Below are 12,219 nucleotides of genomic sequence, written 5' to 3'. Positions count from 1 at the left end.
GTCCTCTTGCTCATCTTCTAAGATAGGTCTCTTAGTCCTGTTTAGAGAGAAGACTGAAGTGTTTAGAGATTAGATCACTTGTTCCAAAACCCAAGTTACTAAAAAGAAAAGCAGCAAGGAGGCTTTGGAGGGTAGCGTGGTAGAAAGGGACAACAAGACGCCGAAGCGCAGAGGGGAAGGAAAACCAACAAAGAATTTTGTTTGAAAATGCCACACAAGCAAGCCTAGTACTTTCCACGCTAATTTTTAAGACATGAAAGAGGTAAATTCAAAAAAAAAAAAAAAAAAACCCAAAACGTTCTGCTGACTTCAAATGCCAGTCAGCACCTGCTTTCCTTTGTCTGATCGGCAGCAAACTGGCATTTAATGAATGTCTCAAAGCTCTAAGTGCCCGTGGCCTGAGAGGGCTTTTGGTGGCATCTATTGTCTTCATGGCACTCACAGGCAGAGCAGGGCATGCCATGCCCACATTTATACAAGGAAACTAATATTCGGAGGCTGAGGTCACATGCAAGTCATTCTGGATCTTGATTCTAATTGCAAGTTCATTCAAGTTTCTTTCTATTGTCTTTCATGTAAAACAAACGATAGTGATCAGATACCCAGCAGTCAGTATTTTGAGCAGAATTTTCTCCAAGCCAGAGGGGGCTGCCCATGGTTGCCTTTCACTCCCACAGTGCTCACCTCTTAAGGAGAGCCGACCTTCTATGTTCAGTCTACACGTGTAGTTTAAGTCAGTTTTTGTAAATATTGATATGTTTTTATCCTGGGAATCTGTCTTTTTTGATGTTTGTGTAGTATTTTAGGGTTTGAAGGGAGGTCTGCAGGGAAGGAAAAAACAATTCACTTAAATCCTCTTACAAAGGAGTTGAATTAATAAAACATCCAACTTTAAAAGAGGAAAATGCAAGCATTAAGAAATTTCAGCTATGTTGTGCAAAAAAAAAAATAATAAAATAACTGTACTATTTGAAAACCACTTGTTCCCGAATTGGCTATTTCCTCAGAAGTTTGACTCCATGTAAAAATAGACAAAGTGGCTTGGGTTCCCAGGATTTGGAGAGATGTCCGTCAGTAACTTTCCACAGAGGGCCACACCTACTGGGACCTTCCTCACAGAGCACAAACACCTGTGCTTAATATTGCTGCAGCAAGCAGTTACGTTCACATTTTCATTTGGAAGGGTCAGTGGACACCAAATATGCACTGGCTGGTGGAGGTTGGAGTCAGACACCAGGTGAGGTGAAGAATTTGGGGACCAACCCAAAAGGAAATCTGTGTTCTCTACATACAATACTGCAGCAAAATTTATCCATAAATTCCATGAAGTCCTAGTCTACTTTAATGCCTCAGAAAACACTTTTCTCATGTAAACAGACAAAATCATACAGTTTCCATTCCCAGTCTGGATGCAAATTGTCTAGCTGAGACCGTAATTATAATTCTCTAAATTGAATTATTGAATGAAATTGCTAGAATACCTAATTCACGACCATGGTAATAATATAATAAGGGAAGCAATCTGGTCTCACAATAGTACTGTCAGGACTGAGTAACGGTGGGTCTTAAGTCAGTGCCCAGTAGTGTTAGTTCCTTCCTGAACTTTGAAAACAAAATCCTCAGCAATGCAGCTTTGCTGGGATCCAGCATGAAGGTCATAAGTGTACATGAAGCATGCCAGATGGGAGGCTGCGTTTTGTAATGTGGAATGAAAACACACACTCACTGGCACTGTTTTCTTAGCTTCAAACACTCATAAACAAACAAGGATAACTCAATGATCCTTTCTGAAACAGGATTCTTTGATTCCTATTTAGGGAATAAAAAGTAAGAGAGACTTTCTGTGTAATAAAAAAGTTTCAGAACTTAAATTTGTGTATATCTGTGTGTGTGTGTGTGTGTGTGTGTGCAAGTATGTCCTTGTGTGTGTGTGTATGTCTGTGTGTGAGAGTGTATGAGTGTATATGTGAATGTGTGTCTGTGTGTGAGAGTGACTGTGTATATATATATATATGTGAGTGGGTATGAGTGTGTGTGTGTGTGTGTGTGTGTGTGTGTGTGTTAGACATAAATATAGGAGGGAGATTATTTGAGAAGAAAAGAGCCAGCAGGAAGGGGATGGGAAAAAGAGAGGGTAACAGTATGGTGAGGTGAGAAAAATACATGATATATGCATATAAAAATATTATAATGAAAGCCATTATTTTATATAAGTAACATACATTAATAAAAAAGTGCTAGCTCTTGTAGGATATGAACATAAATGCTTAATTATTAACACAAATGCTTAAAAGTCTCTAAAACATAATAACAAGAGATAAAAATAATTGTTTGTACTTACAAAATATAAATATCTATACAATAGGCAAATATTTTCATGGCTCTGTGTTTAAAAAGCAATCCAAGTATACTGAACGAAACAAATTATGAAGGAAGCAGAGCCTTTTACTAAATATTAAGAATTGTTATTTCCTTTTTAAATTTGTGTTTTACCATTTGTACTTTTACAAATTCTTTTTTTCAACTTTTTTTAAGGCAAATCTTTTAGTTAAAAATAGTTTGAAAACAAAGCACTGTTTTGAGGTCAGTCATGCTTTGCTGAATCATACGCAGGAGTGAACTGCTTCTCTTAGGGTAGATTCGAGATGTATAGCTTCAGCAGAAAACATTTATTTCAGTGAGAACATTTAACAGTTGCTGAAATTGAGGTATAAGTATCATGTAAACAAACTGAGAAAACACAAGAAAAGCACAATTCTAATTCTCTGATCTGCAAATTTTGTATGGTTTTTGTTTATGTGCATGTGGAATGGCTGCTCCTCCTTTGTAACTAAGACAAGCTAGGTTTCCTTCCCTGCAGATCTCTATGATGCCATGTGATCCCTGGGCCAGTCTCATCAGGCTCCCCACAGAGCAGAGTCTTATAGGCCCACAAAGACACATCAGTCCTCTCCAGACCCATTGAATGGAGTCTCTTCTAAACAAACTCCTCAGGTGAGTCATATGCCCATTTAGTTTTGAGAAACATCATTGTGAAAACTCAAATTTCTTGACTTCCCATTTCTTTCTAGGATCTTCACACCCATATAGCCTGTGTGTGCTGAACCTTATATTAAGAGCAGTGTATACACATCATCACAGTCTTAACTTTGGCCACAGATGAGAGTTATCTAGACAGGGCTTGATTTCAGTTATATAGTTCAATAATAAGAAACTGGGTCTCAACAAAGGCTTTTTAAATAAGCTCACTTGATAAATAAAACTTGCAATATCATACATAGTTCTTACCTGAAAACACTGAGATGAGTATATTATACTACAGAGGGACTTGCCCATGATTCTCAAACATGCATTTAGTCTGGTCTTTCTTGGCCTTTTTTTCTTGAGAGCTTCCATGCCATCAAAGAGCTCTCAACTCCTACTATGTGATTATTTCATCAGACAGCAGTCTGTGGGGGGAACCCGGAGAAGCAGAGCAAACACGGGGAGACTGGAGGACCTGACAGCCAGGAACAGCTTGGAAGGAGAGATGAAGCTCTGAGATAGTGTTCCTGCCAAGCACAGATGAGCACCCACTCAGTATTCAGCTAATGGCAACTGGAACTGCCGAGAGAGCTGCCACACCCAGAATTAAGAAGTAACAAAACACTCTGGCACAGACTAGGTGGCAAGGTCTCCTACCCTGTTCTGTCACAGCTGGCACATCACCCGCATGGCCACCATACTTTTGAGCAAGAGATATTCTGAAATCTGGTTATCCCAAAACAGGAGGACCAACCAGAGGCCCACCCATGTGTGGTATGTTCCCACAGAATCAGGCAGGAAGTGAGTCATGCCTGCTTGCATCACTAAAGTAAGGCATGTGTAATATTTTAAAGGATTTATCATAAATGAATCCCTCCCATCGCCATCTGCTCATTTTTGGTACAGGAACTATTACAAGCCCATTCTTGGACGGTTGGTTAACAGATTTTAAAAAAAGATGTATATTTTGTGATGTGTGCAAATAAGTAAAGGAAATGGGAATTTTCCTTTACAGACTATATTCGGAATGTTGTTAAGTCACTATCTTAGTCAGTTGCCCAGTTGCTAGTATACTCCTAAGATGTGAATGCTGCCTTTGAAAGTCCAATTGAATCCACAGATGTGTGTAATGGCCTGCTGCAGACAATGAAGGCACTGAGGATAACAGCATCTATTTGCTTGCTTATTATGATCTGTTTGCTTCTGTAAAAAAAAAAAAAATCATCTTTCTGATATCCAACACTCTATTCACATTTATACCACACCGACTTTCAAATAAACACCAGAATTGCACAGATTTAAAGATTAAGCCTTCTGGGAAAGGCTGTCTTGGATGCATACTTTGCTTCTGTCTTGAAATGGCAAGTGCTGTACCTTTGAATTATGAGTGTATTAACATTAAACCAACGAAGTTAAAGAGAAGGGGGAAAGAGGGGAGGAAGAAGGAGAGAGACAGACAGACAGAAGACAGAGTCAGAAAGAAAGAAAGTGATGAGAAAATCCCTAGTGATGAATGTTCAAGTACATAGTTTGAATTATTTTGAGATAAATGTGTTTCCCTTAACTTCTGAATTCACTCGGTGTCATATTAATAAAAGGTCACAATATTGTAAATACTGAACTAAGAAAATAAAAATTGAGTACACATACATGAAGAAACACTTTGAGTGTGTTTTGGGGAAACTGCCTGCTTGGATTTTAACTTCTGAAAAATCTGCTACTTTAGTATCAGTGATGAACCCCCTCTGTGTAGACTTGGAAAGCTGGGGGAGCTTTGTTTTCACTGAGCCTAAAGGAGTTAATTCACTTGCAAACCACCCAGAAAGAATGAGAAATCCTCAACTGGGAGCCGCAGCATTGGCTGACTGTTCAGAGGCATTCTGCCCCCTGGTGGACACCCAGGGAGGGTTTGATGCATATTGCAGAAGCTCCTGTGCCCTTCCCACACCCTTCCCTTCTGATAACCTCAGGAGGTGCTCCAGTTGAAAGCTTTTACCTCCTCCACATATATATGCATTTGGAGCAACAGTTTCGTTTTATGTAATATAAAATTTTTTGGCTTCCAAATCAGCTCTTCAGAGCTAAAATAAAAATTATACGCATCATTGTTGGTAAAGACTAAAAGAGGAAAATGAGGTGCTGAAAAAAGGGTGTGGATATGGCCAGCGAATGTGGATTTGAGAAAATAGCCATACATCTTTAGAAGGTGGGAAAGAAGGTTTAAATGTGTATAAGAGAAAGCTACAGGAAACTAAGTGTGTGTCAATTTCTCACTGACACTGCACCTACTGAAAACCACCTCTTGTGTTCCCTTTTCCCTTTGGACCAGGAATGACCAGCCAAAGGAGATGGTTGTGGAAAACTGCTAATCCCAATCATTTCTAATTTAGACAAGATCTCCCCATTCCAGCTAACTGAAACTTCCTCTGTCTACTCTCTCAAATAACCTTGATTTTCTGTGCTACAAGTAGAGTGCATCCCTATAAAGGAAGCACTTGGAAATAATGCCAATGAGGAGCTACCATTTATGAATCCCACTCCCCTTCTGAAGTGCAATGTGTACAGACTTTGAGCCTTTGCAACAACTTACAGTTAGGTGATATTTTGGGAAGAGAACCGCATAATCTACCATCTACATTTATCATTGAAACCTAGGACATTCTGACTCCAGAAGTTGTTTCTCTAGATATTCCATTGGTCCTTAGGTAGCACAGCCTACCCTTACATCATACAAAAGTCTGCTTTCACTCAGCTTCTCCTTTCTCTCATTTTGTATTTTAATCTTCAGAACACTGAGGAGAAACTCCTTTAACATTTCTATCTGGAAAGCTTCTTGATAGTGGATGCAACCTTCCCTCTTTATAGAATACAAAATTACTTTCGAACTCTTCCTACACACATAAACTGAACTGTCCAAACCATGGCAACACATATCCATCCATCACACTGTCAACTATCACCAGTCATCCTCTCATGAAGGCTTGAACTTCAAAACACAGCCCAGAATCAAGTGACCCAGTCTTCCCATAATAATAGAATAATAGTCTTTTAGAACACAAAAAGAACTTTTATTTCATCATTTTCCTAAATTTAATTTCCAATTACACATTTGCTGAGAGGTGGGATACCAAAGGCAACTTTAGACACAAAACTCCACCAAATACACACAATCTGAGACATGACTGCTTGAGTGAGTTATGGTCCTCTCAGTACTTCCCACTTAAAGAAGAGAAAACTAAGATAATAGAGAGGAAAGGTGAACAATATTGTTCTATAGGAATTTTGTCAAACTTCTTAAACATTCATTCCATGGGTGCAGTGTCCATTTTTTAAAAAGGAAACTCTAAAGTTCCTACAAACACAAGACAATATTGGCATTTTTAAATGAGTATACATTCATATACTTGTGTGAAAATTTGTGCAATTAAACAATATGGAAAATGGTACTTGTTACCATAGTCAATGAAAATATATTTTCATTTCTACGTAAGTTAAACATTTTCATCTCCCATTTTATGTTCTGCAAAAAAGCCATGTGTCTAGTTTATGAAACAAACTATGCTCATATGCAGTAGTAACTGAAAAGGAGCTTAACAGTTCTATCTGCATACCCCGGGGGTGAATATACACCTTGCATAATCATGTGCAATGCTGGATGATGATCTTAGATCTCTTATCACTACAAAGGTTTGCAAGCTTCTATTTGATACACGATGCCTCACATTCAATCAGTTCAGCCAAAGTACTCAAGCAATAATTAAGGTGAGTGATTTACAAAATGACAAACAACCAATTTGACTAAATTGACCATGTTTTGTCAACATGGTGACACAGTCATTGTAAGTGCCCTATAAAGAAATCATTTGTAAGTGGCTATTTGTTTCAATTAATTTTCCCCTAAGGCTCTTAGAAGTTGACTTAATTGCCTCTTGGGCCCCAAGAAAACACAGCTACATAAACAGGAGACCAACATATTAATCATATGAAAACAAATACCATGCTTCATATGCATTCCTCCATAGGAGAAATGTTACAAAGCACAAAGAAACTAGGGATCCAGCAGAAATCTACAGGATTATCTAATGCCTAAGATTTTATCTTACTCCAGTGTCAGGTATAATGTTTGTTGAAATTCCCTTTTTTACCTACAGTACATGTGAACTTTTGACTAGCATCTTTTCAGAGTCATTACCCAGTGTGAAGGTCTGCACAGTAGGCGAGCAGTGTAATTCAGCTCACTACATCTATTGTCTGATGATCTGGACTGGGCAGCTTTACACAGGGAGTGGATCCATTTTATAAAGACAACTTCCTTCTGCAGACAAAAGGTCTCGAGTGCAGACAGCCTCTGAAGCAAGGACTGTGAATCTTCTTTGGCATATTAAACATTCCACATACACACTTGTTCTTACAGATGACCCTTCGGGACTGCTTCTTTTTGTTAAGAAAGTGCAATTTTTTTTTCATCTTCTAGTATGTGATTTTGCTGTATTATGTACCCCTCAGAGTGAATTCAAAATAACCAAGTGCCGTTGAAACTTAGAAAGAGAGATACGGTTCAGTAATTTTAGATGTTATCGTCACTGACATGGCAGGTCAGTAACACATCTCCAAGGCTAGCAGGCTTGCCAGTTTCCTGGTTGTTTATTAAGCCTGAGGTCTGGCTATATGAATTATAAAGAAAATAGGTTCAATTTCAGGCTCTCTCGGCTTTTCTAAATTTCTAATGTGTCTTTTTTTTTCTAGCTGCTCCTACCCAAACTTCAATAGTAAGAAAAAAACAAGGTGGAGTCCCAGGCTCTCTCTCTCATGCACACTTTAATATAGTTTGGGGTGTTCTGGCTGCGTTTTGAAGATTTCTGGACAGGGAAACTTGTTCTCTTGTTTACTTTATATATTTGCACACAAAGGAACCACAGATGGGAGAGAGTGCAAATGATTATCAAAAATTGTCTCATGCATTTTAAGATTTTTTTACAAGTCAAAAATATACATCCTCTTATCTCCCCCTTTATTCCTTAATTATATAAGAAATAGCATCTGTTTCATCAGTCTCCTCCGTATAGCACGGAACTAGATAAGGAAGAAAGATACTTTCTTGTTAAGGAACTGTATCCAACTCTAATCCATTTGACAAACTCCTCTACCAGCAGCAGTTTGGACTGAGTCACTCAGCATACCCTCCATTGGTGGGGATTTAAGTGTGTAAAATGACTGGTACATGAGATTAGGAAACCACGCAGCCTGCAGACTTTGGCACTAGCACACATTATGTTTTGTTTGAGCTGTTAGAGTTGTAGTTTGACGATCACAAAACAGGAATTTAAAAAATTAGAACTCTGCAGAAAACAAACACTCTTAGGTGTTGATCCTCAGTGTAACACTCCCATCTCCCATTCCCACCCACCACCCCCATATATTTTTTGATTGTAATAAAAATAGAGCTCTTATCATCAGAATTTCACTTTAACTCTTCAAGGTTGCTCTGTGCCGTCCAAGCCACATTTAGTGTTTGAAGCACCAAATCCACAAGTTTCTCCAACCACATTTAAATAAACAAATGAAGACTGAAGGATGTCAAAGTGAGTGTTCTAAAATTAAGCTGTAACACAAAGTTCCCCCCAAAGCACAGGGTATTAATTGTCTAGTTCAAGTACTGCCAGGCTGTGTGTAGATCTGTCTCAGATAGGCTTCCGACAACACCTACAAGTGCCACTGGCTTAGAGGGCAATGTCCATGGTACAAAACGGGGCATCCCCCCATCCATCATCAACGTTAAAAAGTTGCAACCTTTTGTGTGATTGGCTGCAGGAGGATCTGTGCTGAGCCCGGGCTTTGAGGACAAAAGGCTAACCTCCTCAGCATGGAAGCTTTGCAGTAGTTGGAGCAGTTCACCTTCCAGAGTGCTCTCTCAGAGCTGCCCGGATTCACAGGATCCATTGCCCTTGCCCGGGACAGAGAGCCTTGCTTCCACCCAGTAACAGGGAAAGAAGATTTGACCTACCTGCAAAAGACCCAACTTGATCCCCAAAGGCCGCCTAGGCGACCCCACTGCCATTGACAAGTCAACCTGTGCACTTAAAGCGTATCAGTTTATGGAATGCTTGTTTGAAGTCCTCATTGGACATGGTGTAGATGATGGGGTTGATGAGGGAGTTAAGATAGCCTAGCCAGTTGAAGAAGTCAAAGATGGCCATGTGAAACCAGCAGGCATCCTTGCAGATAGGCATCACCAGGGAGATGATGAAGAAGGGCAGCCAGCACACAATAAATGCTCCTAAAATGATCCCTAGGGTCTTGGTGGCTTTGCGCTCCCTAGCGGCCATGAGTTTCTTCTTTTCCAGCAGGGCGTCTGAGACTCTCACTTTGACTTGGTTCACGTACACTGGAGACCCGGACTCACTGGGCACGTCGGGAGCCCTGGAGTTAATGGAGGTGACCGAGGACGTGGACCCAGGGGAGTCTGTTATCAGCTGGGCTCGTGTCAAGCGCTTGCCGGTCTTGTTGGGTGTCTGTTTCAAAATCCGGGAGCGGGCTTCCACATAGATGCGGCCATAGAGGGCGATGAGGAGCAGGGTGGGTAAATAGAAAGCGCCCACCGTGGAGTAGACTGTGTAGAGGACGTGGTCGGTGTTCACAAAACAGTCCAGCACCTCCTCCTCAGCTTTGGCTTGACGCCAGAAGAAGGGTGGCAGCGAAATAGAGATGGAGAAGATCCACACCAGGGCTATCATGATGGCCGCCCTTTTGGGAGTCCTTTTAGCAGAATACTCTACCGCATCAGTGATGGCCCAGTAGCGGTCCAGGGCGATGACACAGAGATGCATAATGGAAGCAGTGCAACAGGTGATATCCGACGACAGCCAGAAGTCACAGACCACCTGGCCTAGTGTCCAGCGTCCAGTGACCGTGTACATGGTGCTGATGGGCATCACCAGGATGGACACGAGCAGGTCAGTGACGGCCAGAGAGGCAATCAGGTAATTAGCTGGGGTGTGCAGCTTCCGGGTCCGATACACCGTGGCTATCACAAAGGCGTTGGAGAGCGTGGTGGCCAAGGTGATGAGAGCCAGCAAAGCAACCAGCAGGACTTTCCAGGGCATGGCGATGGAGTCCTGGTAAATGTAGCTGTCTGCGCTGCAGTTGTGAGAGAGGTTGACAAGAGGTACCCCTGTCTGGGAGGCGGCAGGAGGCGGCGGGGCGCACTGAACTCCCTGCTCCTCCATGGCTCTCCTCGCCCGGGCTGCGGAGCGCAGCTCTTGAGCATGGAGCGGACAAGGGAGAGAACGGAGGATGGGAAGATCATGGAGACCACGGGCTTGTCTCCTTTGCCTAGCCAGTTCCGTGGGCTCCTCAGTAACTCCTCCGCCTGGGTTCTTAGCCGAAAGGAGAGGTCACAGGCGCGGCCACCAAGCCGGCGGGCGCGTCCCCTGCACTTCCAGTGCGCCCAGCGCTGCCGCCGCGTCTGCTAGCTCCTCTCCACGCCCCGTCTTCGCCCGGGTGATTAAAGCACTGGCCCACCCAGTCCAGCTCCGCTCAGGCTCCCTGGAGGCAAACAGTGGAGAAGGGCTAAGTATCGCTTGAGGAGGGTGTCTCAGGTCAAGTGGGACCTCTTACCCCAATTGTTCAGGGCTCAGCTTCTCCTAACCCGGGCGCTCCGGAATCTGCAGACTCCGCCCGCAGGAGTTTCCTCGTTGTACAGACCTAAGCTTGCATGCCAGTGCAGAGTCTGGGGCTTGCATCCCCGCCCCGCGCCCCCCACCCAGGGCAGGGCCACTTTCTGTGGCCACCGCCTGACTTGGGGGATTGTGAAGTCTGCGAGCCGCGCCGCGCCTGGCGCCAGAGCTCCGCACTCCCTCCCTTTTCACGCGCTGGCCACCCGGGCGAGCTGCCCCGCGGAGACGCGGCCACCAGAAGGGAGACTCTGGGGTCGGAGCTGCAGCTGCTCGAGCCGTGCAGCAGCCGTCACCACCCCCTGGGTTCCAGCCGCGCCGCTGGGAGCCATGCCGCGAGGCGCACGGGGCTGAGGCACCTGGAGCCGTAGACCAGGAGGGGGCAGGTGTCGGGGGGAGCAGGAGGAACCCGGCGTGCGCCAGCCCGGGAGCTAGGTGTGAGCCTCGGAGCCGGTGAGGCTCCTTTTATACTATCTGGGTCCAGCCTGGTCCAGTCTTGCAACTCGTGCAGTGCGGCGAGTGCAGACGCCAGCGGCACAGCACCTTCGCTTTAGCTCTCTCCCTCCCTCTTTTCCTCCCGCCCAGTTCCATTCCCGGCCACAGACTTCTCCCGCCGGGTCCTACCGCCCTCTCTCGCAGTTTTCGTCACCTTGTCCCTTCTCCCGACCCTGACACTCAGAGTCAGTCGCCTTTCAGGCGGGGAATGGGGAACGGGACGTCCTGTTCTTGCCTCTGCGGGCTTTGAGTCCTAGCGCTCCCGCAGTCAATCCACGCCCTTAGTCGCTGCCACAGACTTAGTGCGGGCGTCCGGGTCTAGGCTTCCGCCTACCACCACCTCCCTCTTTCCTGGAGGTTGGTGGTAGGTGGAGCAAGCCCTAATCTCTGAACTCTCCTTTCTGGAATCTAACCCAACACGGAAGGCCACACCCAGGTTGGAAGGAGGCGCCAGAGATGCTGCCTTAGAAGGAAGAAACCAATTTGAGCATTTTATACTTCACGCTTGGGGCTTTGAGATGTCTTTAACTCTTAGTACATTAACAACACATTTTCTTATCTGCATTTAGAAAATTGGGCTTGTCATCCAGTCTTCCCCCTTTAACTTTGTGAGTCATCGGGAGAGAAGCTGTCTGCAAGATTTAAAACAATGTCATAAAGAGAAGCCAGTTACTGTATGTGAAATTAAACATTTGGCTCCAGCCTCGTTCCAGTGGCTGGCGGCTCAGTACCCGAGTTTCCAGGGAAGAACTTCTTCCCTTCAGCCCGCCCAGGAAAGAGAAAATAAAGGGGCCTCCGAGCCATCCTCACTGCACTCATCACACTGTCTCCTTTGCCCTCCACAAAAAGATCGCAATTCTGCCATAGGGGGCAGTAAGCAAGGCAGCCAGGCCCCCAAACCCTCAGCAGATTCCTTGTGCTGGGTTTTTCCTCCAATCTGAACAGAACCAAATACAGGGTACACGTACAAATCAAAAGTTGAACGTGAAGGGAAATGTATTATCGGTCTTGAGCACTAAGCGGTCCA

At 43.9% G+C, this 12,219-nt stretch overlaps 1 protein-coding gene across 3 annotated transcripts; it reads right to left on the bottom strand.

Moving 5' to 3' along the window:
• Positions 1-6,068: 6,068 nt before the first annotated feature.
• Positions 6,069-11,584, bottom strand: Htr1b (5-hydroxytryptamine receptor 1B). Of its 3 annotated transcripts, none has more exons than XM_076576764.1 (2): positions 11,322-11,584; positions 6,069-10,569 (listed from the first exon to the last, which is right to left on the bottom strand). In XM_076576764.1, exon 2 carries the CDS (start codon positions 10,248-10,250, stop codon positions 9,090-9,092), a length of 1,161 nt encoding a protein of 386 aa, XP_076432879.1. In that variant the 5' UTR covers positions 10,251-10,569; positions 11,322-11,584; the 3' UTR covers positions 6,069-9,089. The 3 variants fall into 3 exon arrangements, with proteins under 3 accessions (XP_076432879.1, XP_015854107.1, XP_076432880.1); XM_015998621.3 differs by having other exon boundaries at positions 11,347-11,584; XM_076576765.1 differs by lacking the exon at positions 11,322-11,584 and adding an exon at positions 11,057-11,311.
• Between the last annotated feature and the right edge of the window lie 635 nt (positions 11,585-12,219).

The sequence above is a fragment of the Peromyscus maniculatus genome, chromosome 7 (assembly GCF_049852395.1).
Source record: "Peromyscus maniculatus bairdii isolate BWxNUB_F1_BW_parent chromosome 7, HU_Pman_BW_mat_3.1, whole genome shotgun sequence".
Classification (NCBI taxonomy): Eukaryota; Metazoa; Chordata; class Mammalia; order Rodentia; family Cricetidae; genus Peromyscus; species Peromyscus maniculatus.
Note: the sequence above shows the minus strand (reverse complement) of the source record. Positions and strands in the feature narration are given on the sequence as shown.

Bases quoted from the DNA above. Each gene is read 5' to 3' on its own strand.
- Htr1b (XM_076576764.1), bottom strand. From the start codon at position 10,250: ATGGAGGAGCAGGGAGTTCAGTGCGCCCCGCCGCCTCCTGCCGCCTCC.